At 35.4% G+C, this 25,822-nt stretch overlaps 2 protein-coding genes across 2 annotated transcripts; one reads left to right on the top strand and one right to left on the bottom strand.

Annotated features, from left to right (window-relative positions):
- The first annotated feature begins 7,905 nt into the window (after positions 1-7,905).
- LOC142630513 (scopoletin glucosyltransferase-like) lies at positions 7,906-9,911 on the top strand. The gene has a single exon (XM_075804508.1). It carries the CDS (start codon positions 8,258-8,260, stop codon positions 9,737-9,739), a length of 1,482 nt encoding a protein of 493 aa, XP_075660623.1. The 5' UTR covers positions 7,906-8,257; the 3' UTR covers positions 9,740-9,911.
- Positions 9,912-11,682: 1,771 nt separating this feature from the next.
- Positions 11,683-21,272, bottom strand: LOC142630525 (MOB kinase activator-like 1A). The gene is made up of 7 exons (XM_075804518.1): positions 20,994-21,272; positions 18,163-18,211; positions 16,315-16,423; positions 15,942-16,035; positions 14,054-14,187; positions 13,805-13,968; positions 11,683-11,883 (listed from the first exon to the last, which is right to left on the bottom strand). Exons 1-7 carry the CDS (start codon positions 21,014-21,016, stop codon positions 11,812-11,814), a joined length of 645 nt encoding a protein of 214 aa, XP_075660633.1. The 5' UTR covers positions 21,017-21,272; the 3' UTR covers positions 11,683-11,811.
- Between the last annotated feature and the right edge of the window lie 4,550 nt (positions 21,273-25,822).

The following is a 25,822-nucleotide window of genomic DNA, read 5'->3' as shown; positions in this document are numbered from 1 at the left end:
ATTATATCATGATTGTTGGGAAATTTAGACCTCGGTTGATAGAATTAACAAGTTTTAAATCCAAATTGTTAATTAGATTTATTATGCATAAACTTGTTAAAACAAACAAACATCAATATCATGTCAAAATCATATGCAGCAGAAAAATAAATAAGACAAGATATGATGACCCAGGAAAACTAATAGAACCAACCAGTTTTACAGTAAAAAACCAGGGGGGAAACCTTCCCGAAAAGCAATTCACTATAATAAAGAGAAGTTTCAGACCTAATACAAAACCTTTGTCCCTAGACTCTACAATCCCTGTAGATGAACTCACAGCAAAAATCTTCTGCCGCTGGAATTTTGAACTCTTCAATATATGAACGCCACCCTTTGATGCAGGGATCCCAGTACGTGACTCACTCCTTTGTACAAATCCCAGTACGTGACTTACTCACCAACTTGAGAAAGAAGAATGTTGGCTGCAAAGTTCTTCACTTCATCAACAATGAAGATCAAGAAGCATTTGGTTACAAAACCCTAAGGCGCAAAAGACGCAATAGCTTCTTTCAGAGAGAATTAGGCTTTGGTCACCTTTTGCATATGTTCTCCTTGTATTCTCTTATGTGACGGCCTCTAAAATAAGTCTTATATAAGTTTAGGGTTGTGAGAAAAGAAACCGTACACAAAGACAAAGGCTTAGCCCAAAAATCAGATCTGAAAATTCTGATTTTCGTAACCTCAATAGATACCTTGACAGATAGTAGGTGTCGAGCCTCATTAAATCTCGATAGATAGTTATCTGTCGAGAAGCTGTCGAGCAGCTGTCCGCAAGTGTCCGCAAGTGTCCAGCTATCTATCCGTAAGTGTCCACAGGTGTCCAGCTATTTGTCCAGCTTTAGTAAACACATTTTCTTCACTTGTTTCTTAATCCAATCTTCATGGCTTTAATACTAGACTTGAACAACATGTTCTTTGAAGTATTAAACACATCCTAAATCTACCCAAATACAAGTAAAGTGCGTTTTGTCAAAGGATTAGTCAATTACATAAAATATGTCCTTAACAATGATCATGAGAGAATGATCTTTGTTGGAATGCATTATGAAAAGTTAAAAGCTCTCATGAAAATAAAAGTTGTTCTTTAAAGATAAAAGTTTGTGAAGTTCTGTTGTGCTTTGAAGATAAAGAATCTAATGAAAAAGTTTTAGTGTTCTATAAAGATAAAGCTTCTGATGAAAGTATAAGTTTATGTTTAAAAGTTATCAGATATCTGTTCTTTATGAAATGTTAAGTTTTATGACTATGAAAGTTATAATATTTTATGAGAAGAAGTTTATAAAGAAAAGTCTTCTTATTTATCAAGATGTTTTTAGTTTAAGACAAAGTTACCAATTATCTGATTTAAGTTAAAATGATTATTTTGTAATGAGAATGTATATATATATATATATATATATATATGTATGTATGTATGTATGTATGTATATGATTTTAAACAATTAATATTATATTTGGTGACTTTGTAAGAAATGAAAGAAATTCAATCTGAAAAGTTTTGGTAATATTATTCTAATAAGAAAAATGAGAAAAATTATTTTCCTATGAGAAGCGTACAATTAATTAGTATGAATAGTATAAAATTTTATGCATGAAAAGATGTTCTCTTATCTAAATATATATAAAATGAAATGATTTGATTTGATTTACATGCATTCTTATTAAATTCTTGTTTATCTTACTCTTATTAAGCTGTGTAGCTCACCCCATCCACTCTTTCAGTCAATAGGTTTTATTTTAGAGTAAAGGGAGTCTTAGTCAAGTTTTGGAAGGAGTTGGTTTTAGTTTTAAAATTATAGATCCCAAACTAACAGTTTGATGTTTAGCTTTGCAGTATTATGTATTTTAGGATCTAATGGAAGTTGTGTGCTTTAAAGTATTAAGAGATGTATTATGTGAAATTTAGAATTTGAGTAACTAGTGGATTGTGTTATCCCTTGGAGTACAACGTAGATGCTTTGAATATCAAGTGGAAAGTTATATCAAGAATGAAGAGGAAAGCTTTTGTAAAAAGTTTAGTTGGTTGTTGTTAATATCAGGTTTAAGCTTGATATTAGCATGTCGGTCATGGTCATAAATTCGGGTATCGGGTTTGGGATGGGACGTGACATGCACAGTAAAATGGGAGTAGACAATTTTGTAGTGCTACAAAATAGGTAAGAAAATTAAAGTTTTAGTACATACAACTTTGTGCGGCAATTAAATTTTTTTAAAAAAAAAATGTAATGTGGAGAGTTACTTTGTGGGTTATTTATATAAAACTTTGTCTTCTTATCAGTTAGGAAAAATTATAAGAGATTAAAATCTATTTGGATTAGAAGTTTAAAAGTTATTGAGATCCTTTGGAGTTCCAGTCTATCTAAACAGATAAACTTTAATTTGAGGCTAATTGGAAATTAAAGTCTTGGAAGACTACTTAAATTTTAAACTAAGTGGGCTTCTTAGTAAATGTGGACACCAAAGAAAATTTGAGAGAAAGAGAGGCGTGACAGAAGGAGGCCAAAATTTTTTAGGGGCATAAGGTTTGGCTGCGAAATAAAGCTGAGAACCCCCATCTCTAAGATGATCAATATTTATATGTTTATTAATATGTTTAGTATATAGTAAGTGTAAAACTTTACTCCGAGGTTGAGAGATTGAATTTAATCACGTCTCTTCCTTTGCATTATGTGCTACTGGGATTAATTTGATGCATGAGGGTAGAGTTTCAAATGAAAAGAATGATAGAATATTGCTCCTCACATTTATGTATTTCTAGAAAGATGATTATTTGAACTGTTTTATTAAAATTAATTGAGCTACATATGAGATTTTGCCAAACCCAAACATCAACACTACATACCAGGAAGCTGCATGAGAATTAATTTAAAACTTCAAAAAAACTGCAAGCCTATATTATAGAACATCATAGTAAGATCAAATAAATTAAAAAATGTGCAGATTTATAATCTTAAATTTAGAGGTTTGGGTAGAATAGTAGGTGCTGTGATGAGATGGAGTGCAAATTCGTTCCTAAAACTAGGACTGTTCTTCTTGAGTACCTGAATGATATAAACAGTACAATAGAAAACATTGTAGACTATGTGGGTGTTTTTTAATTGATTTCGAGAGAAAGTAATTGGATAAGGTGCACTCTTCCTTACTAGGTGCTTTGGACTGTTCATTTGATGGATTTTCTTCAACAGTTTCAACGAATTCTTTCAATTTCTTATTTTACTATGTTCAACTTTATGTATTCCACATTTATTTTTATTTGTAACCATATGTGTGACTCCTAATTAATTTTTCTCAACTCTACTCCTTATTTTTTATCCATCATATGAGAAGGGAGGTAGTTTAAGAATTAAATTTGGTATGGAAATAGTGTTTACCTTAAAAAAATATTGTTATTAATATGTTTTTTAATATGTTTAGTACACGGTAAGTGAAAAATTTTACTCCTAAGTTGAGAGATTGAGTTTAATGACATCTCCTCCTCTTAAGCTTAGGTATAATATTTGTTGTGTTATCATATGTGGTGGTTAATTTCAAATTGGTTAGCTCGAAATTGATTTTAGGATTGGCAATCATTGCTGCAATACTCAGCACTTCCTTCTGTGGATTAATCAATGAGAAGATAGGTTGAAAGAAATAATTAAAAACTATTGGTTGTCTCTACTTCTTGAGCATAGTATTAATGGCAAATGCATCCACTTCGACAATATTTGTCATCGACAAATAATTAGTTAGATTAGGAATAGGAATTGAATGAATATCAACTCCTCTGTATATTTGATCCTTACTTAGCCTGGATAGGAGGGCTACTAAGTACTAACCAAACTGTTTCCTAATCTACATTCGTAACTTCCAATAGTCTTAAATGTCAAGGTTCAATAATACATAAAAAATTGAGGCACAAGTTGATCCGTATGACATCTACATACAAGTTTATATTATTTATTACCTTAAACTATATTTTTGATTAAATTTTGTACCCTAAACTTTGAATTTTCATCCAAGTTAACAGCAAACTTAACGTTAGGGTGCAAAGTATAACAATAGTCATAATTTGGGGTGCAAAACGTGAATTCAAAAAGTTTTGGGTGAAAGTATAATATAGGGTAGTATAGTTTTAAAGTGGTAAAATGTAATTTCTCTAATAATTACATTAACTCATTTAGTTATTTACAAATAGATTTTTCCATTGAAATATATGGCAGTGCCCCAATAGATTGAAGTGGACTTAATTTAAACGAATGGACTGAAATTGACTAAAATGCTATGCTGATGTCGTTCGATAGGAATATGTTATCTTTCAACTTTTAGATATTATATAGATAGATAAGGAAGAGAAACCATATGCCCTGTACATAAATATATAAAAAATTTGAAAACAATTTACCCGAGACATTTTATTTTCACCCTAAAGATGTAATAGGAGCCACAATATCAAAGAGCAGATCAACAACCCAGGTTAGCTTCCCACCATAACTCATATATGATATATCAACAAATTAAATTGAAAAGGAAAGTGGGAGTTAAAGCAAGGAAGTTGGAAAATCAAAACTACGCAATATGAAGACAATCAACATGATCAATGACAAGCTTAATCTTTTCCTTCCAGAGTAATGCCCCCTGTATGTTGAATGCCGCCATCTAGAACAAGAACACAGTCCAATGGATAGTTGGATACCTAAGATGGGCATGCAATCTCACCCACACAAGACTAATATAGATAACATCGCACAATGACCAAGTACACAAAGCTAGCAAAAAGTAAAGCTACTTAAAAAAGTTGCCCATGACCAAACTGTAAAGTTTTTTTTTTATAGGGGAAATACTAAAAATGCCTAAAGGGATGTCTTATTCTTTTTTTAAATTGAACCTTATACTCGTGCTGTACTGCTATGTTCACTTTGGTGCTTTTCTTTAATGGATTACGTATTCACTCCCAAAAGAGAAGTCATTAGAGTAAAGTAAGTAAACATGCATAGTAATGTTCATCAAAAGTAAACATGAATGGTAAAAAGTAATCAAACAATGATATCTTTAAGTTGGTATTAAGAAAACGAGTAATGATACAATCACAAACTATTTTACAATATTTTTATAAAATATTAATGTTGTCAACTTATTATTTGCTTTTATCTAGGTCCATCATTAATAGTATTTTTTTTTTATTTACCAATAATCACTTACCACATCAGTAATTTGTAAAAAAAATTGTAAAAATATTTATAATTCTAGTATTATTATAAGAAAACAGTATAGATCAGCATTCCATATACTTCTCTTTCTTGTTGTAAACACACACAAAACGTAAATAAATATATACAGAGTTCAGTTTGATAATCTATCATCTTCTCAAAAAAAAAAAAAAAAGAGTTTGATACTCTGTCATAAGAAGTAAAGATTATAGCACAGGCATACTATTGAGAATAAGAATTTGAATGTCACGGGCTCACAAGTCACAAGTCACAATTATAAAAATCAAATCTCTACAAGGAAGGGAAGCCCAATAGATTTACACAACTCATAGTCATTCAGAGCATTCACGTTGAGAATGGCATATGCCATATGTAGGGAAATTTTAGCATAAAAGCCCAAAACTCCCCACACATCCGGACTTGTAAAAGCCAACTATTGCAAAAAAATTTGCAATTGTGCTATAATGTGATTCGAAATGTAGAATCACACTGTCACTCAATTGTAAAAGAAAATATTAATATTTTATTCTAAATATCAAGTTTTCTCTCTCATTCACACGTTTCTCATCTCTCTCTCTCCCTCCATCGTTGAAGCTTCACCAAGCCTCTCTCTTTTCTCTCATTCACATGGTCTCATCTCTCTCTCTCTCTCTCGCCATCGCTGAAGCCTCTATCTTTCTCTTTGAATGTCTCTATCGATTCACCATCAGTGTTGGGGGTTTTGTGCCAAATCAAAATCAAATCAAAGCAATATACTAGGTGGGTTTTGATCAATGTATTCGAGTTTTTGTGTTTGTGTTTCTTTTCTCTCTCTCACGGTGTGGTAGGTTGAGATTGGCGTGGGTGTGCTTAGTCCGATCTCCACCAATCGGCATGGGTGTGGTTTGATGAGTGTGTTTGCTTGGTCTAGCGTGGGTGTGCTTGGTCCGGCATGGGTGTGCTTAGTCCGATTTCCACCGATATGCTGTGTTTCGGTAGTGGATGGCTACGGCGGCGGTGGGTTTGATGAGTGTGGGTGTGTGTATGGGTTGGGTTTGTGACAGATGTGGTGGTAGTGGTGGGCGGTTGTGGTGGTGGTGGTGGTGGGGTGGGTAGTGGGTGATTGATGATGGTGGAGGTGGGGGTTGCCATGGGTGGTGAAGGGGTGGGTAGTGGGTGATTAATGATGGTGGAGTTAGGGGTTGCCGTGGCAGTGGTTTGCTAATGTGGGTTCGTGGTGGTGGTAGTGGCGGTAGTGGGCAGAGGGCAGTGGGCATGGTGGTGGCTTGGTGGTTCCGGGTTTATTTGGTTATTTTTTAATGGGTTTGTGGTTGGTTTTTGGTTGGTTTTTGGTTGGTTTTTGGCTGGACATTTGCTAGGTATATGGTGGGTTTGGTTTCATGGTGGTTGCTATGTGGTGGTGACTAGGTTGCTGTGTGGAGGTGGTGTGGTTGAGAGGGTGGTTGCTATGTAGATGGGTGTATTGGGTTTTCTCTGTGGTACTTAACCACTGGTTGAGAGAGAGGAAGGGAGACAGGAATTAGAGAGAGAATGAAATATATTTTATTGTATAATTTATATTAGTTTAATGTGTTGTATTGTAAAATAAAAGTTGAGATGCTGGGAGTATTGTAAAATGGTATGGTATAATTAATAAAGTAGTTTTTTAAAATGATAAAATAGAATATGATAGAATAATGAGATGCGAATGCTCTCAAAGAGAGTGAAACTATCCATTGTGAGTTTTCGAGCCTTGATTCTCTACTGTATGAGTAATGCTATGTCCACAATATTTTCACCACAAATCTTAGATGGTAAGTTGTTATTGGTTATAATCTAAACCTACAATTGACATCATTTCTTTATACACCAATAACAACTTGTCCCCTAAAGATGTTGCCATGGCTGAATTTTATTTTTAATGTCTTTAGAAATTAGGAGTTCAAAAAAATTTCAACTCAAAAATCTCTTATTTCTGACACTAGTGCATTGACTAAGTTCGAAACTTATGCCTGTTTTTTTAAAAAGCATATTATGCCAGTAATCTCAACAAAAGGAAATCAACTACAGGATATGTATTTCAGTTTTCTCTATGCCTCATATCATCTTTGCTCTTTGTTTGTTGTGAAATTGTTCTTGAAATGGAATTACTCTCCACTTTACAGTTTCCATCAATTACCCTGGTCTTGATTGGAAATTAAAAACCAAAATAAAACAAAACAAAACATAAGTAAAAGAAAAATCAATTTCAAAGTCAATTACATTATTATATATAATTAATGGGATATGTTAACAAGCATTAGACAGTGCTTGTTAAGATTTTCTTTTTTGTGTTTCACTTAAAAATAGGAAAAAAGTTGTTAAAAAAATTTTCAAAAAAAATTAAAAAAATTGTCAAAAACTGAAAAACTGTCCAAAGGATAGTGCTTGGGAAAAAAATTTAGCCTCTATCTCATGCTCTTTCACAATTATGGCTCTCTCTACTCCCGTAAGTTCAGTCTCAACAGGCACACTACCACTATAGTCACTCCCACTTAAGTAAAAAAACACCAACCCAGATCATATTGCCTCTTACCCATTTCTCTTGGCCCAAAAAATAAAAATTGCTAGTCTGTCTCACTCAAGAGACAAAATTAAGTGGATAACTGGACGTCTTGAGCAAGACAGTGGAAAACTAAAGTCAGATATCAAATCATGTCACAGGATTCAATTCATAACCACTTTTCCTCCCTCCTTTATGAAAAATTCTGGTGTCACAAATTTGTATATAATTTGCTCATGTGGGAAGTTATGGTTAGTAAAAGGCCATTCATAGTCACCGCTCCACCGCTCATAACTTGTCCTGTGTACACGTGTGTGGCACCAGATGAACCCTTCCTTTATCGTCTCTACCTGCCGGTCCAAACTCCAAAACCAAAACATCTTTTTACTTGCTTTCCACCGCAATCGCTACGCACAATCCTCTCCCCTACTCTCGCTAATCCTTCCTTCTTGATCATCATCATCATCATCATCATCTTCTTTCTTCTAAAATACAGTACAGGAACAGGATGGGAGGTGTCGGTGGTGAGATATTTGTTGTTACAGGTGCTGGGCAAGGTCACCTTCACCCTTGCATGGAGCTTTGCACCCACCTTTCCTCCCGTAATTTCCACACTACCCTCGTCATTCCTTCCATCTCCGGCACCACCACCACTCAGATTCCCTCTTCCTTCTCTCAAAACCCACTCACTTCCTTCGTCTACATCACCTCCGGTCCTCCCATGCGCCCCGGATCCGATCCGACCCGCCAGCAATCCGCCCTCGAACTCCAAGCCCACGTCTCCACCAACCGCTCTCACTCCCAACCTCCCATCCTCTGCGCCATCGTCGACTTCCAGATCGGGTGGACAAAAGAGGTCTTCCAAAAATTCAACATCCCCGTCGTCAGCTTCTTCACCTTCGGCGCGTGCGCCGCCGCCATGGAGTTGGGCGCGTGGAAAGCCCAGGCCGGTCAGTTCAACCCGGGCGAGGAGGCCCGATTCATTCCCGGGTTACCCGAAGAAATGGCCATTACGCCCTCCGATCTTAAACGAAAACCTGTAGGTCCAGCTCCACGTGGCGGCCCACCTGGAGGCGGAGGCGGTAGAGGTGGAGGAGGTGGTCCGCCTAAACCGGGTGATCGGCCACCGTGGGTTCCAGAAGTTGAAGGCGCGATCGCGTTGATGTTCAACACGTGTGACGATCTGGAGCGTCCGTTCATCGACTACATGACAGCTCAGATGGAGATGCCAGCGTGGGCCGTGGGCCCACTCCTGCCCGAACAGTACTGGAAATCATCATCGTCCAATTCGATCATCCGCGACCGTCAGATCAGACAGCAGCAACGCCAATCGAATTACACTGAGGAGGAGGTGATCCAATGGTTAGACTCGAAGCCACGTGGCTCGGTACTATACGTGGCATTCGGCAGTGAAGTGGGTCCCAGCATGGAAGAGTACCCACAAATAGCAGCCGCGTTAGAGCACACAACAAACCAGCCTTTTATCTGGGTCATACAACCCGGGTCGGGTGTAACCAAACCCTTTGGCGGCGGCGGTGGTGGTGATGGTGAAAAGCAAGAAGGGTACTATCCACATGGGTTGGATAGCAAAGTGGGGGAGAGGGGTTTGATAATAAGGGGATGGGCACCACAACTGTTGATACTGAGTCACCCATCGACCGGTGGATTTTTGTCACACTGTGGTTGGAACTCGACTGCTGAGGCTATAGGGCGTGGGGTCCCATTTTTGGCATGGCCCATTAGGGGTGATCAGCACTACAATGCCAAGTTGGTGGTGAGCCATCTCAAAGTTGGGTATAAAGTGGCTCATGATCTTTCAGAAATGGTTAAAGAGGAGGACATTGTGAGAGGAATCGAGAGGCTAATGGGGGATCAAGAGATGCATGGAAGGGCTGCTAGGCTTCGTGCTAAGTTTGAGAATGGGTTTCCTGCTACTTCCGAGGCTGCTTTGGATGCATTTGGGGATTTTATTCGCCAAAAAGCACCTTAAATTAAGAGGACTCGAGATTTCAGTTGATGTTTACATCATTTTCTATTTAATTAACAGCTTTCACCTTGTGTTATGTGTCAGTGTGCCTCCTGTTCATGCAAATAACAATGGCTTAGAAATCTAATCCAAATAAGTAGCTTTTTTAATGCATGGATTAAGTGGTTTTAAGGCACACTGAAGAGCAAACTAGGACACTAGATAATGATGAAATCTATTTATTAAAAAAAAACCCTTGTTGATGTGATCTTGGCCTTTCATAACCATATTCCTTATATTGAGGCTTTGGTTTCCCAACCTGCCTTGACTTTGGTTTCCAATGGGCCTTAACAACTCAACAACGTCCATTTGTCATTGCCTCAGCCTTCTTCACATATGGAGAAGTGTCCTCCTTGAAATGGTGTGATAACCACCACTGCATAGTCTCTCGAGATCCAAGAGCTATTTTACATCATTTTGAGCAGAAACCTTTAGCATGCCCGTTGCATTTTTGACAAGAACATTCTGAGTGCGGGTTGAAGCAAGCCTCAGGATATGGTACATTGCTTCTGGGTCTCTTATATTAACTGGGGCAAAGCAAAAGTTAAAACGATCTTCAAGAAATAATCTGTGTACCTTCTTTAATATATTTGCGACCTTCTTTATATGATCATGTCGCCACAGAAACTATGATCCATCTAGACCGCAATTTTCATCAAATTTTTCAAGTAGATAGAAGAATACTACATTAGGGAGTTGAATAGCACAACATATGGTTCAACCTGTTCGAAGGAAGGAAGAGACACTTTCCTTACTCCTTCAGAAGGTTGCTTCAAACACTCAATATAGTCTAAATTATTCTTCTAAATGCAAGGCTGTTGTGACTCCGTCCCAAAGTAACAGAATAACGGAATACTTGTTGCATCATCTAATCTTCCAATCACACCGCGCTCCCTTCTCCGCTCTTAAGTTGCAATACACATCAACAGGATCCCGTGACAAAACGGGCAAATGACCACCCTCAATAGCAACCATGGAATGGTGAACAATACCCTCCTCATTCACATGTTTTTCCTACTCAACCATGGTTGTACCACCAACACTACAATACACTTTGCGGCAATTCAACAGTTTTCCTATCATCTGCATCAAAATCACATTCTGATTCAACCATTGTCAAAGTATCATCATCCTTAGGAACTGTTGCTGAAGAAGAAGAAAAGGGTTTTAACATAGAGAGGGTGGCAGAGCCCATAGATAATTTTAGCCCTTGTGATAGCCATTTAGGGTGAATAAAACTAAAACCAGTGGGAAATGGTCAGTTTGGGACATCCAAAGCGGAAACAGCAGGTGCAGAGGGAGATAATCATACACTGTCCAAAAATGGAAAAGGAATTGAAATATTGGTTGAATAGCAAAACCTAGAAGAAGAGGGACATGATGGTGATTTAATTTAAGTTTATTTAACTAACTAACACACACTCACATGGAAAACCTGGCAGGCTGTAACACTTTCGGAGGGAGAGAAAGAGAACTAATTTAGTTGTGCTTGCTGGGCGATGACAACGGAACAGACTTATGTCTTGACTCTTGCGGTGTTGGTCCCTCCTTGGTGCTGGTGGGTGTGCATTCATTGGATGAAACACGCCACCACACTCAACAGGTTGATTCACTTTCTTGGTGCACAATGACGAGGTAAAAAGTTGGCAGAGACAATTTGAGAAATCAATGGATGTAGCAAATGCACAGCATTGCAACTTAAATGTTCTTAAGCCACCTACATATCAGCTGATGCTTGATAGCCTACAGCCATTTTCACAACCGCACTCTTGACACCAATGTTATGACTGCTCATGTGCTTTTAGCATTTTCTTGGTCCACAAGGAGAAAAAAATAAAAAGTAATAATTGAGAGAAATGCTGGCATAGAAACACTTCAAAAAATCAAAGGCATACGTATAGCACTCATTCACAGGAATTTGTAATATAAAGCAATTTAGGATAAACTCTAAAGTCATACTCACAACCAGTGTTTGTTTTACTTTATTTAATTATCTTTCCCTTATATATAGTCTTTCACAGGATACGCAGATCCCTTCAGAAAACAACAATGGATTCTATAAGCTCTTGAAGTGGAGCCAGCTCCTTTCTGTCAATTAGCACAAATTCCTGCACAAAACCACAGTGACAAGTTTAGCTAAAAACTTCACAATCAAGGTGCATTTTATATCAGACACACTCTAATTAGCTCATTGTATGTTAAAGAATGTTAAATACGTGTCAAAACACATTGGAACACTTAATGGAGAAAGCAATGAGATACCTCTCCAAGATTAATCGAGTAAGTATGTTAAGGTTTTCCATGACCTAAGGTTCTAAACAAATTATTCTGCAGAGCCATGATCCAAGGAAACAAAGCTTTTTTTTTTTTTTTTTGATAAGTAAGAAAGATGTATATTAAAAAAGCTACTTTACGCATGAAAAGCACAAAGCTGACCGGCATTTACAAAGAAGAAAAATAAATAAAGAAGAGAATAAACAAAAAAGAAAACTAAGTAGAAAAGAGGAGAGAACAAAGGAACGAAGTGAGAGAATCACTAGATGTGAGTCCCCAAGCCCGAGACCAACGAAATAGAGATGAATAGAGATCCACTAAAAGAAGCAAGCAAGCAATTGATCTCAAGAGCTATCCAATAGTCCTCAAAAGTTTGCCAATTGCACTCCTTCCAAAGACATCACAATAAGCACTCTAGAACACTTCTTGGTAAGACCCACGAAATCCCAAAAGATTTAAGAACAAAACTCCACAACTGATGAACCTTCTCACAATGAAGCAATAAGTGATCCACAATCTCCCCACAACATCGACATATAATACACCAATCAACAAAATCTCCCTACGTCTCAAATTATCAAGGAAACAAAGCTTTCATACTACGAAATGCTTCAAGTTCTTTATCTTTAAAATAAAAATAAAAAGTTACGTTCCCAATTGCATATCCTAGTGTAAAATGAACATACACAAAAATGGATGAGATCTCATTTTGAGATTAATGTCAACATTCTACAAACTAATGCTAGCTTTGATTTGTTACAATGGGATGTTCCCCAATGTCAGCTTTGATTTTGATCTTTCTGAACGCTTGTGCAGACCATTACTAAATAGGAAGTTGCATCAATCAATGATAATGTAACAAATTGTTGGCTTCTTTAATATTATTTACATCCCACTGTAACAAATTTAGTCTTATGATGGTAGCACAGCATCGCCTAGGCTCAGAATTACCAGATGTTATCTCAAAACATAGTAATATTTGCAGTAGGAACTCTTGCCAACTCCAAAGATCCAAAACAAGCATAAAGAAATGAAAAAAGTGATTTTTAAAACCAAACCCATCTTATACGATTGAGTTGTTACAAAAGATTAAAGAATTTTGCAAAAAATTGAAGTCACAAAGCTCAGGATTAAGAAATGTAAAATTTTATGCATGACTTGAAATACACATATTTTATTCCCTTTTTGTTTTTTGGTAAGTTAAACACCAAGTGGGCCATGAACCTACAACCTCAAGTTACACACCAAGTGGGTCATGAACTGACGACCTCACATGCTATGACAAACACATTGGCTAGTGATCCGCAAGCATCATATAGTATATTAAATCACATGCTTGAACAATGCAATAGAATCTTTAGAATTTAGCATGGTTTTATCGTGCGCGCGCGCGCACACACACACATATATATATAAGATTCTGGTGTTATTTAGAGATATCGTCTTTCAAAAGCATGATTAAGGGAAGAAAAAAAAGGCAAGCTTTTGGATCATCAAAAGATCATGCATCAAGATTTGCTAGAGTAGTAGTAGAGTCTTATGGTTACTTATTTTCCTTTCTTATCAAGTTTCACTTCTTTAATATTATGCAGACTGAGTGCAAATAATATATAGAGAATAAATTATGGTATTTATTTCAAGATCATGTTGATGGTCAATAGATACTAGTTCTGTTTATGAAACCACCATGGAACGAAGAACTCAAACAAAAGAATAAAGAAAAATAAATTAGTCATTGTAATATAGAAGACTTACACAAGTAAATAGTATAAAATGCTTGAAGCATGTATTTAGATGGGCCTCCTCCTTGAGGCTTACAATTTTCTGAAAGTGAGAGTGGTAGATGTGGGCATATACACGGAACAATCTTTTGAATATTGTCTTTACAACATCTTTGAAGTTGGGAGGAAAGGGTGACCCTATGAAATTTTAACTAGAACAAATAAATATAGAAAGTGTAGAGATATAATTGAGATAATGTAAAAATATGACAATGGATATTACCAAGCTTTTGAGGAAAAAGGGATTCATTATCAAGCTGGCCTTCAATCCAGTCCATTAAAAGTTCAACATATTTTGGAGCAGAAACCTCAATAGGTTTCTTGATTTTTTCACCATCTGCCCACCGATACTCGTATCTGTAAAATTTATATGCATATCAGAAACTGTAAATCTATACTTACAATTATCCATACATCTATCTAGAGTTTTTTTTTTAATAAGTGTATCTATCTAAAGTTTTGACACTTCTTTATTCTTTTTTCCTCTTTTTTTTGTTGAAGGGGGGGGGGGGGTGTTTAAATATAATTAATTTTAACAATAATTATTTCAAGGGATTTATATAGGCATTTCATTTTATATCACCATTTAATCAGTTTATGTCATTCTAGGAGGCAGGTACTAAAAATAGAGATTAGTTTGTAAATCTATAGGCATAAAATATATGTAAAAAAAAGGCTTCAATGTTAAATATTCTGGTAAATAAATATATGGCAAATTGCACTTTCCCTCTTAACTATGGTGCAGTTGAAATGTCCCCCTAAACTACAAAACTAAGCAATGATAACTTACGGAAGCGGGGTGTAATTATTTTGGAGTGGTACTTCATGTGTAAAACTGAGGGAGTGTATCACCTATTTCTACACTGTGTCATGGCAAGGGAGTTGTAGTCTATGATATTTTTTCTTGTTTGGGGAGAGGGGCATTACTCTTTTTGTTTTTTGATAAGTAAGAAGAGAATATTATTAATAAAAGAAAAGCAAGAAAAATACAAGGAGTTCACGGTAGTGAACGAAGGAAAAAGAGAAACAGAAAGATAGAAGCAGCCTCTAATCTATTCTAATAGATGAAAGAAAATCCATAAGGGTAGAACAATCCGAGAAACCCCAACAACGAGACCAATCAAAGAGAGTCCGTTGGCAAAGCTCTAATAATTGGACCACAGTTTTTCCCTCATCCTCAAAAGACCACTAATTCCGTTCGGTCCAAATGGTCCATAATAAATAGCCTGGAACCAAATTCCAAATATTAGAACTATGCTTCCCAAGCCAATCATACCAACAAAATAATAAGTTCGCCACTGAACCTGGCATGACCCAATCGATCCCAAATAGCCGAAGCATATACACCCACAAAGAGTGAGCTATTGGACAAAGAAGTAACAAGTGATCCACAGATTCCGCATTACAACAGCACATACAACAACGATTCGCCAAAGGGGGACATTACAGCAGCACATACAACAACAACGATTTGAAGTTTAAGGGGGACACTTCAACGCACCATAGTTGAAGGAGGTGGGGGTGGGAGGTGCAATTAACCCAAAAATATATACAAAATGCATCTAGATATCACATTTAGAACCATGTCTTCCCCAAAATAATCAGAAAAATAATCCATATGCTGATTAATTATAGCAAAAACTGCCAAAAAGAAACAACTTCTTTCAAGTTTTAAAGTAGTAAAGGTCATGTAGACACAATGCTTGTTTAGACAAGAAAATCCGTTATGTGGTAGTTACCTGGGAGTAACAAGTAACCTTGCCACACAAAATGGAACCTTGTGCAAGACAAGTGAGGCAAAGTGAGGTTAAAAGGACTTCATTTACATATTCAATCCCATGTAAGTAATATGGGTAGAACAAAAGCTATTAATTTAGTTGGATTTTTAAAAATTTTATACAAACAATTTAATTAGGTGAGGAAGAGACCAACTTCTCACTTTATATGTTACTGTAGATGGGAAAGAACCCACCAATGGAAATATCCCAATTACTACCTAATTGGAGGAATGCTGAAAAAATCAGTGGAAAGTAACACTATTGAATTTCTATAAACTAAATGTCATAAAAGAAGGTGAAAAAAAAAATACAGGTTTCAATATTATTCCATACTTGGGGCCTGCTGTCATTGTTGGACAATTCTCATTAGTACAGAATTCTGTGAGGGTTCCATAGAGCAAATTTACTTGGTTGAAGAAATCCACAGCTGGGAAAAAAAAAAACACTTCAGATTTGAATCCCATGCAAGAGCTGCAGTAAATCAAAAATTAATTGGAAAAAACGTATTTTACATTTAAGCATCACCTAAATAAAGGACATTACACAAATTAGATAATACAGCTGAATAGCACATGAACGTACTAAACCTAGCAGATTGATAGGCTTAAAATGAAGGGAAAAACTCACATACATTAACAGGCTACATATTCTGAAATTGTAAGTGCACACATGCATGCAAGAGAGAGAGAGAGAGAAAGAGAGTTACTGTTGACAGCAAGCCACTCATTCAAGTCCTCCCCAGTAGGAAGTTTTACAGCCTCCCTTAGGTTTCCACTACCTAGGGTGGCATCAATGTGCTTTCTAAGTTGTGCCCCCTGCAATAGAACGGTATAAGTATTGGAGCTTTCAGTTACACCAACAAAATGACAGTCAGAGAATCATTAATAAGGAGGTAATGTATTACAATTAACCACAATAAGGCAGATCTAAAGAACTGGACCAGAAGCTCTGGAAACGGCAACTTGATCATCATATCAAAAAGAATATCAAATACATTTTCTACATAGTTATTCAATTCATTAAATATGCATTTAAAAAAGTACCATTGCATTGACTCAACCTTTGTTTCTCTCTCCATTTTTTCCACTCAATTGTTTCTTAGCACATTTTATCCCCAAAATAAACTATTGGCAAGTCATATTTCAGCCACTGGATCCAAATAAGGCCCCAGTGAAATGACATGGACTAAAGGGGCTTTGTAGGCAGCAGGATAGTCCTTTAAAGAAAAAGCTGGAACAGCCCCATAACATCCCAAGCTGTGGGCACCAAGTGGTTGACATTCACACAACAAAAGGACCTGATTTCAGCCAATTCCTGGGATGTTTCCAGCATTGAAATTGGGCCCTGCTCCCACAACCCTGGAAATTGATTTTACAGCAGAGAGGACTCTTTGCTAAAGGTTTAGGTCTTAAAATCTTGTTTTAATTGGATAAATTGACTGCTGATAGAAGCGATATGATGCAGATGCATATGCATAAACTTGTTCACCTTCACCAAGAATGATTTTTCAGACTATCAAAAAGAAAAATATGCTCTCTATATGTAGATATACATTCCCTAGGGATCAAACTAAGGGATATAAGGCATATTTGATTTGTTGGGGATAGTTTTTTTATAAGTAATAATGAATTCTAATAAATGAACTCTATAATTGTTTCCAAAAGAACTACAATCTAAGATCTACTAAAGAATTAGAAGACATCCCACCAATTATAATACAACACTCAAACAAAGAATGTAAAAATATAGATTTCATCTCAACAATAGATCTCTCTACCCCTTTAAACATTCAAGTGTTCCTCTCTCTCCAAATTGTACACATAACACACTGAGGATTAGCATTCCAAATAAGACTGTTAGTATGTCAACCGCATAGCCCTCTCCAACAAGCATAGTCATCTATCATATTCTCTAGCATCACCCAATCAATTCCTATTACAGAAAATACAAAGAACCACGTCCTATAGGCAAATGAAAAGTGTAACAGCAAGTGATCCACAGACTGGCAACTATATGACATAAGTATTATGCATAATTTTCATTTATGAAATAACAGGTGTTACTTTCATGCTTTATCATCACTGTCTGTGTAGCTGTTTCTTCTTAAGAATTGGAGATTTACTCCTTATTAGTTGTAACCAATTAACACTTTTGCCATCAACAATTAAAACCTATTTCCAAAAGTGAATTTGGTCTTACATATTTTGAACCTTAAATCAAAAGGTCAAAATCTGGATAAAGGACATCAGTTCTACTGATCTAATTTAGTACCGAATTCCTAAAGATCCTACATTAGAGAGAGAGAGCGAGGGTTGATGATGGTGGTGGTTGTGATCATGACGAAGACGATAAAGATGGTGAAGACTACTGAAGAGATAATTATCATTGAAGCAAGTTCTTTCCCATACAAGAGTAAGCAATACAAGATTTTCTGATGGTACAAAAAACAAATGAGCACCCATGTAATACAGATAAATAAATAAAAACATTTTTAAAATCTTGTAAAACTCAAAGCACAAGAAGGAGATATGACTAGATAGAAAAGGGACTTAACCTTACTCCCTGAGGGTGCACTCTTTTTTGGGCGGAATGTCCTTTGGTTTCTGTTTGCAGAAGAATTTAAAGGCGAATATATATCAACAAAAAAGGTGCATCATATGGTTTTAAATGGCATCAATAATCAAATAAAATCTAATGTAATAAGGAATATTTATGAACAGCACAAAACCTTGATCTTAACACCTACAAGGACACACACACACCCTAGGAGCAATAGAACTACATACTGAAACTTTGGCATCAAGTCAGGTAGAAACTTGTATAAATAGTCATTCCCAGCAACAATAATAATTTCAAATTAAAATAAATACATACATAAAAATGTACATATAGCCTGGAAAAAATCTTCCCAGTGCACTCTTGACTCATTTTACCCTAAATTAACTAGCGTTGGTACAATAAATTTATATTCTTTGAACTTCAACACCATGTTTCTCATAATGAGAGGCCCCTGATCTAGATTATTCAGGGATCCACTACGAGTTTAAAGTTTACCATCTAATTTTTTTTATAAAGCAAAAGCCTTCTTCCTTTTAGTTTAGAACCAATCATTGAGCATGTATATCTCCCTTATAATCTTGCAATACATAAAGTCATCCATATAACACTGCCGTCTCTACATAATCAAAATCTCTTCAAGGATCTCTTTATCACTTCTTAAGTAGTAGTGATGTCCTTCTCCCTTTACATTCATACCCAATCATTGATTTTTTTTTTTTTTTTACAAACCCTCGGTGGGTTTTGAACCCACAACCTTACCCTCCACCCTTCCTTATGTGGGGGAAGAGGTGGGATTTGAGCTAGAGCTCATTGGCCAATCTTTTTTTTTTATGGGATTTACATTTAAACCTAACTGCAAAACACATTCTGTCCCTAGGTGCGTTGCATTTATGGACTTTGTAAGAAGTAATCACTAAAGCTTTGCAAAGGCAGATGAAGTGTTTCGTAATAAAGTCGCTCCTCTTCAATTTAAATGGCATCCCTTTTCCATTGTTTAAAAAAACACATCCTACAATACTGATATAAGGCTCTTAAATATATCATGGAGAATCGTTCCTATAATAGAAAGAACAGACGAGAGGGCTTCTTTCTCAAAGCAAGCCCTGTCCTTCATGGTGCCATATCTTTCAGGAAGTTACATTCTGAAAAAAAGCAATAGCATATAATTCAATTATGCTAGGTAACTAGCTCACCAATTGAGCTGTCATTTATTTATATCTGGTGGAAAGGCACCTATAGCATATATTATTTCTTTTTCTTCTAAACAAGAATGTATTTGTAGAAGAAAATTACATTCTGAAAGAAGTAATTAGGATATAAAAGAATGAGACCACACATTTAGTTCACCAAGTCAAACTATCATTTATTATGTCTAATTGAAAACACCCCTATAGCATATAAATAACCAACATTATCTAGTAAAAATACACCACTTAAAAAATGTACACCACAGACATTGTGAACAGTCAGTCAATTTTAAGATGCAGACAGCAGATGTCTACCAGCAGAACCAAGATATCATCATAAACAGGCAAATGCATCTGAATCCATATATGTGAACAAGTTAATTAATTTTTGAATAAGCATATCAACCAATTAGAAGATACTACAAAAACTTGTTCAGAATTTGAATCCATAAAGTGAATACTATCACCATAATCAGCGGTTTCCTTTTTCAGAATTTGAAACTTTGGGTCATTGTGAAGAAAACAAGAGATGCTGCAAAAACTTTCCCTTTCTTCTATTTTAGAGTGAAACCATCATATCTATTCCTTTCTAATAAAGGTTTCTCCATCATAGTTCATACACAAAATGTTGACAGAACTATTGCTTAGTTCTTATAATGAAAAAGGAATGAACAGGAAGTTTTCAAGAAGACCGAATATGCAACACTTCATTCATTCTAAAACTTCAACGTTCACTTCATATGAAATCCAACAGCACAATGCACTCACGGCACCTTGTATACAATTAGAACGGGCATTTTCCGCTTTAGCGTCATCTTTTGAATACCCAAAATAACCTTTAGATAAAATTACATGTTTAATAGAAGATCAAATATCTACAACTAAGACTAAAATAGTCAAAAGAAAATTTCAAGAACACCATTTAAAATAAACTACCATCACGCAAATTCTAACCCATATTCCCCACCACTTTCTCCTTTATAGTTTCTCTTTCCTTATTTCACTATTTCCCCACTCTCTTATAACTAAATAACTTCCCACATCTATTCACATAACTTCTTTATCTCATATGCATGTAATCATGCTACATTCTCAACTAGTTAGAATTTTATAACGCAAAAACAACTATAGAATGCTAAAATTGAACCTCGATTTGGATTTTGGACCCATTCAATTCAAGTTTTTTTTGTTTTGAGAAATAGTTTCAACTTCCTGACGATTGCCCTTTGTCATTATACCAAGACATCAATTTGTTTTTGGTGTAAGCGGGTATCAAACCCAGATCTCTTATTCGACCATAAATCACTTTACCCAATCAATTCAAGTAACTATGTATGAAATCAATGCAAGAAATGTAATTTAACTAATAGAAAAAATGTCTAAAAATCATTCAAATGGGCAACTATGAAGCTTCTATTGTGTGTTCGTATTTTTGTAATAATTATTAAAAAAAAAAAAACCATATTCACAACCTTGATCATAGCTTTTTGAACCCATTTGCAATTATGCCAAAAAATTAAAAAGTTAAATATATAACCGTTCGAAGTCACTGTCTAAAATCACTAATCTGATCTAAATCTTCTTCACATAAAGTAACCCAATAAAAAGAGAAGTGCATTTTTTTTTTTAATTTATTTACCTGCCCAGGCCAAAGAGACTCATGGCTAGCGCGAGAGAGAGAGAGAGCGAGGATTCAGAATTCTTTCAGGTGTGTTTGGTTTGCTATTTGAGTAAATTTCGAACGAGTTCCTGAATATGTTCTTATTTGCGTGGAGTGCCCCAGAGAATGAGATGTGAGATATCAATTATGCAGAGATTGACTTTTTTTTATTTTTGGAGAAACAATGCAGAGATCGACCGGCTGTACATGTGCTGTAAAGAAAAGACGTACATATTTTAAGGGAGCTTAGGCCCTCGTGGAGAGTGTCCAGGACCACAACTTTTATTACCATTTTGGGCAGCCAATCATTTTAATAACGATCCACTATTTCTTCTTTACCATTTATTTTTGACAAAAAGGAAAAAAAATTTTTTTTTAAGAACCAACAAAAAGAAAAACTTATTTGTTTTTCACCACTCATGTTTGATCAAATTATAGTTTTCGTAAAATTTGTTACAAAAAAGTTGTATCCATATATTTTCTCGTAAGAAATGAGGTTTTTTTTTTTTTTTTAAATCGAAAAAGATACAAAAACAACTTTATAAACTAGAAAGCAAATATTACATCTTGGATTAAGGGTGTGCAGCCAACCCGCCAAAACCGACATGACTCTACCTAACCCGCAGAGTTTGGTCGGTTTTTAGGGCTTAGTAGGTTGGGTTGGGTTACAAAAAAATTTTGATAGCGAGTCAGGTTGAGTTTGGGTCATAAAATTTCAAACCCGCCAAACTCGACCCGACCCACTTATATATTTAATATATTTATATTTAAAATATATTATATAATTAATAAATTTTTTAAAATAACTAGGTCTTCTTATCGTATATAAAAGCCAATTAGTTCACACAAACCTAGTAAATTACTATTGTTGTTTAGTGTTTAGTGTTTAGTGTTGTTTGCCTTTAGGAAGTTACATTAATACTAATCTTTGGATTTTTTTAAATATATTTATATTTATATTTTTTTCTATTCAATTTAATAATAATAATAAAAGTTTGTCCAACTCATGGGTTCAACCTGGCCCATATGGGTTAGGTTGGACTTATATGATGGGTTGGGTTGGGTTGAATTTTTTTTTACCCTCCATGGTGGGTTGGGTCAAAAAATTCCTTAACCCGACCCAACCCGACCCATGCACACCCCTATCTTGGATTACAGCTTGCTCGATAAAGCAAAAATTCTCTTCAATCCATGTTAAAAAATCAACAATGCCAAAAAGGACACGTATGAAATGGGTTTAATAGTGTATCAAGAGGGACACGTAGTCAAGTGAATGGTTTGTGGAGTCTATTGGAACTATTTTAATTCATACATTTATTATGCCAAAATCACCCCAAAATATGATGGACAAGGATTGGGTTCAGTGCTCTTGTGCACTACACCAACGTGGATGTGTGGCAAACGTTTGAATTACAACAGGTCCAATGCACAGAAGCACTAGACTCAAGCTAGTTCCTCATATAACATACTTTATATACTATATAAAAAATTGGTCTTTAAAGTTATGATTGCCCCAACTAAATATACTCTCCTTAATTATTGCATATGCAGGGTAATTTAAACTCACCTTACATGTAGTTGCCCCATCTTTTGCCCCTAATGAAGCGGGTTTTGCCCACCCCACTAACAAATAAGGTGGAGACAAGGAGTTAAGAGGGGCTAAGAGCATCCCCATCCAAAAATCCTATCCTATCCTATTTTATCATCTCAAAAAGCTACTTTATCAATTATACCATATCATTTTACAATACTCCTAACATTTCAACTTTTATATTCTAATACAACACATTAAAATAATATAAATTACACAATAAAATAATATAAAAAAATCTCTCTCTCTTCTATCTTCATCTCTATTCTCCACCTCTCTGTTTTGTCCTCTTTCTCATCCACCCACCACCAACTTAAACCCAAAACAATCACCCACCAATACACGCCAAAGAAAACATAGAAGAACCCAAAACTCCGACATTGGTCACAACAGGAAAAAAAAAAAACATAGAACCTAGAAGAACTCAGAACTCCAAACCCACGATTCAATAACCAACACCCAAGGTCCTATCGCCTAACCCACCAGATTCGACTCACGACTCACAACAAACCCACGCAACCCACGCTGGAGAGATCTCACGGCAGACCCACGCAACCCCACGCAACTCACCCACGGCAAATGTCACGACCCAAATCCATGGAACATGAATTTAGATGCATTACTAACTTGCTGAACTTATATAACTTAGTAAACATAATTGATCCAAAATAAATTAAAACTCCAAAGAAACAAGTACTCTTAAAGACCTCTTACAAAAAATCTAAACTTCACAAATTGAAAATAATCTCCACTATAGAAAATATGAATTACAAAATAAAGGTAACTAAAGTTCTGTAAGTTTTCAAGAAATACTGAAGTCGCCTACAACTTCCACGCTCTACCTTGCACCTTACAAAGTGATCCAAAGGTTCTATATTCTCAACTATACTTTAATATGAAAATAGTAATTGATGGGGCGAACTACACATCCAGTAAGCAATTATACATAATACACAACGGAATTGAGTCAAGCAGGGCACAAATATTTTGATTTTTTTTTCTTCACAAACTCATTCAATGAAATCAAAAATAATTATTCCAAAACACATAACAAATCACTTAATATATATATATATATATATATATATATATATAATCACATCTTAAAATCATTAGAGAACACATACATATAATTGATCCGAGCACAGTGTTACATATACATATCACATGTTTTTACATACAATTATGTGAGCGGATACCAACATCTAACCCCTGCTGGTAAGAGATCAACACATATTCTCACATACAATCCTGTGAGCGGATTTACACATATATCTGACCAATTCTAAAAACACTTATTTTGAGTCACATATCACAAAACAAAATATATACAAAATATAATAATTTTCTTAATGTTAACAAATATCACAATATTGAATTGAAATCGAATCAAAGGATGTTTGACTCTCTTAGGGAATGAATAAGAAACTAAGGAGTTTATATAAATATATTACAATTCTTGAGTAAATATGAAAAGTCAATTTGCTAAAATAAATGTTTTAAATACCATTTGGAGAATATAAATATGACGTTGAAATTACTTGGTTTTAACAAATTTAAAAAACAAGGACCTTTTTATAAAACTTACTTTGAAACTCAATTATTTTATGAATAGAGTTTAGTTTAGAAATCATCTTTTAAATGAGATTCAGACCTTCAAAACGTTATTTAAAATTCAAAATTTATCTTTAAAACATTGTGGGGAGTAAAATGACCCAAGCGGGCATTTGGGCTCTAGCAAGGAGGGCCGATCTGTCCTTAAGCTAAGAATTTGTTAGCACTGCGAATCGGCCCATACGCCGAGGGTCCGAGGATACATCCGAGGGTGAGTTTCTCCTCGGACAGACACAAGAGAACTCGGAGATTCACTACGAAGGTCAAGGCAGAATTCTGGAAAGACTGTTGGTTACAAGGGGGAACCCTAAACCTTCTAGATACACCGGTGTTAGAAAAATATCAAGAGCAAAGGCTGCCACCTCCACATTAAAGACTCAGCACCTACCTCCCTGGCCGCATTAATGGGGAAGTGACCCCTGAACAGTAGAACTGAAACTTCTGGTCACTATTCAAAGGCACTGAGAGAAGAAATATCTAGGGGGAGGGGGGTTTGAGCAACACGTGGATAAAGCATCAGGAAATGAAGTATTTAAGGAGGGGAGAAGAACCAAAAAAAGGGAGGAAGATTTGTAATCTTTAAGAAAGAAAGAGAAATAATATAGAAGTAGTCCTTGGCTCACGTTCGAGGAGGTCCACCTGCAATTATTATTCATTATTTACAAGTGTTTGCACCCCATAGCCTGTTATCAAGTTCTCAGTACTTCTAATCTAGATTTCAAACCCACACTCTACAAATTTCATTGTTTAAGGCTCATTGGGTCTGAGCCCATAATAATATTTGGGTCCAAGTGCAAGTGTGCACTTACAAACATTATTTAAAAGTCGAAGTTTATCTTTCAATGATGTAAAAATGCTTTCGACAAACTTTAGAAAATGTAAGCTTAAAAACATAACTTTTGAAAACCTTTGACATCTAAGAACCTAAATGACAAAACTTATGCATATTATGCATAATTACTTACAGCACTTAAATCAATCTGAAAGTCTAGCTGAAACACCCTCCAAATAGTCTCAACATACTCTTAAATCGGACCTATAATCAATGATGAAAATTACTTAATATCCTCCACAACATATAAATCTTATTGAATTATACAAATTGACTCACTAAAATTATACTTTGCTGAACTAAAGGATAACACTAATGCAAAGTATCTCTACCCAATAATATGTTTCTTTAAATTTATCAAAACTCAAAGCCAGCAGCCAATACTTTAGGATTTAATATATGTCCTAAACAAAAGTAAAACCTTCAAAATGAATTAGGCTCTATAACTTTGTTCTAAAATTCACCCTATGGGTAAACCTAGGATTTAATATATATCCCAATGAAAATCATGGGCCAAACCTAATATGACTTGTTCATGGACTTAATATCATTTACCCTAATATATTTCATATCTAAGCATTTTGAGAAGCAATTAGAATTTGGATAGAAGAAACAAGTCTGTCATTATCCTCTGAAAGAATTGTAGACGTGTTGATTTCTAATGGTTCATTGTGTTAGGGAATAGTCAAAGTATAGACAAAACTACCAAGGCCATTAATCCATCAATCAGAGAGATTGGACTTTGACAAAATGTGAGCTAGCTAGTGAAAT

Source organism: Castanea sativa, chromosome 1, assembly GCF_040712315.1.
Source record: "Castanea sativa cultivar Marrone di Chiusa Pesio chromosome 1, ASM4071231v1".
Taxonomy (NCBI): domain Eukaryota; kingdom Viridiplantae; phylum Streptophyta; class Magnoliopsida; order Fagales; family Fagaceae; genus Castanea; species Castanea sativa.
This window is presented reverse-complemented; position numbering and strand designations above follow the sequence as displayed.

What these genes read in the sequence shown, in the direction of transcription:
- LOC142630513 (XM_075804508.1), top strand. Translation starts at nt 8,258, where the DNA reads ATGGGAGGTGTCGGTGGTGAGATATTTGTTGTTACAGGTGCTGGGCAA.
- LOC142630525 (XM_075804518.1), bottom strand. Translation starts at nt 21,016, where the DNA reads ATGAGTCTCTTTGGCCTGGGCAG. An exon ending in TGAGTGGCTTGCTGTCAACA is followed by an intron (nt 16,036 to 16,314) that starts GTAACTCTCTTT and finishes TTTTTTTCCCAG; the next exon opens with CTGTGGATTTCTTCAACCAA. An exon ending in ATTTTATACTATTTACTTGT is followed by an intron (nt 11,884 to 13,804) that starts GTAAGTCTTCTA and finishes GGTTTTGTGCAG; the next exon opens with GAATTTGTGCTAATTGACAG.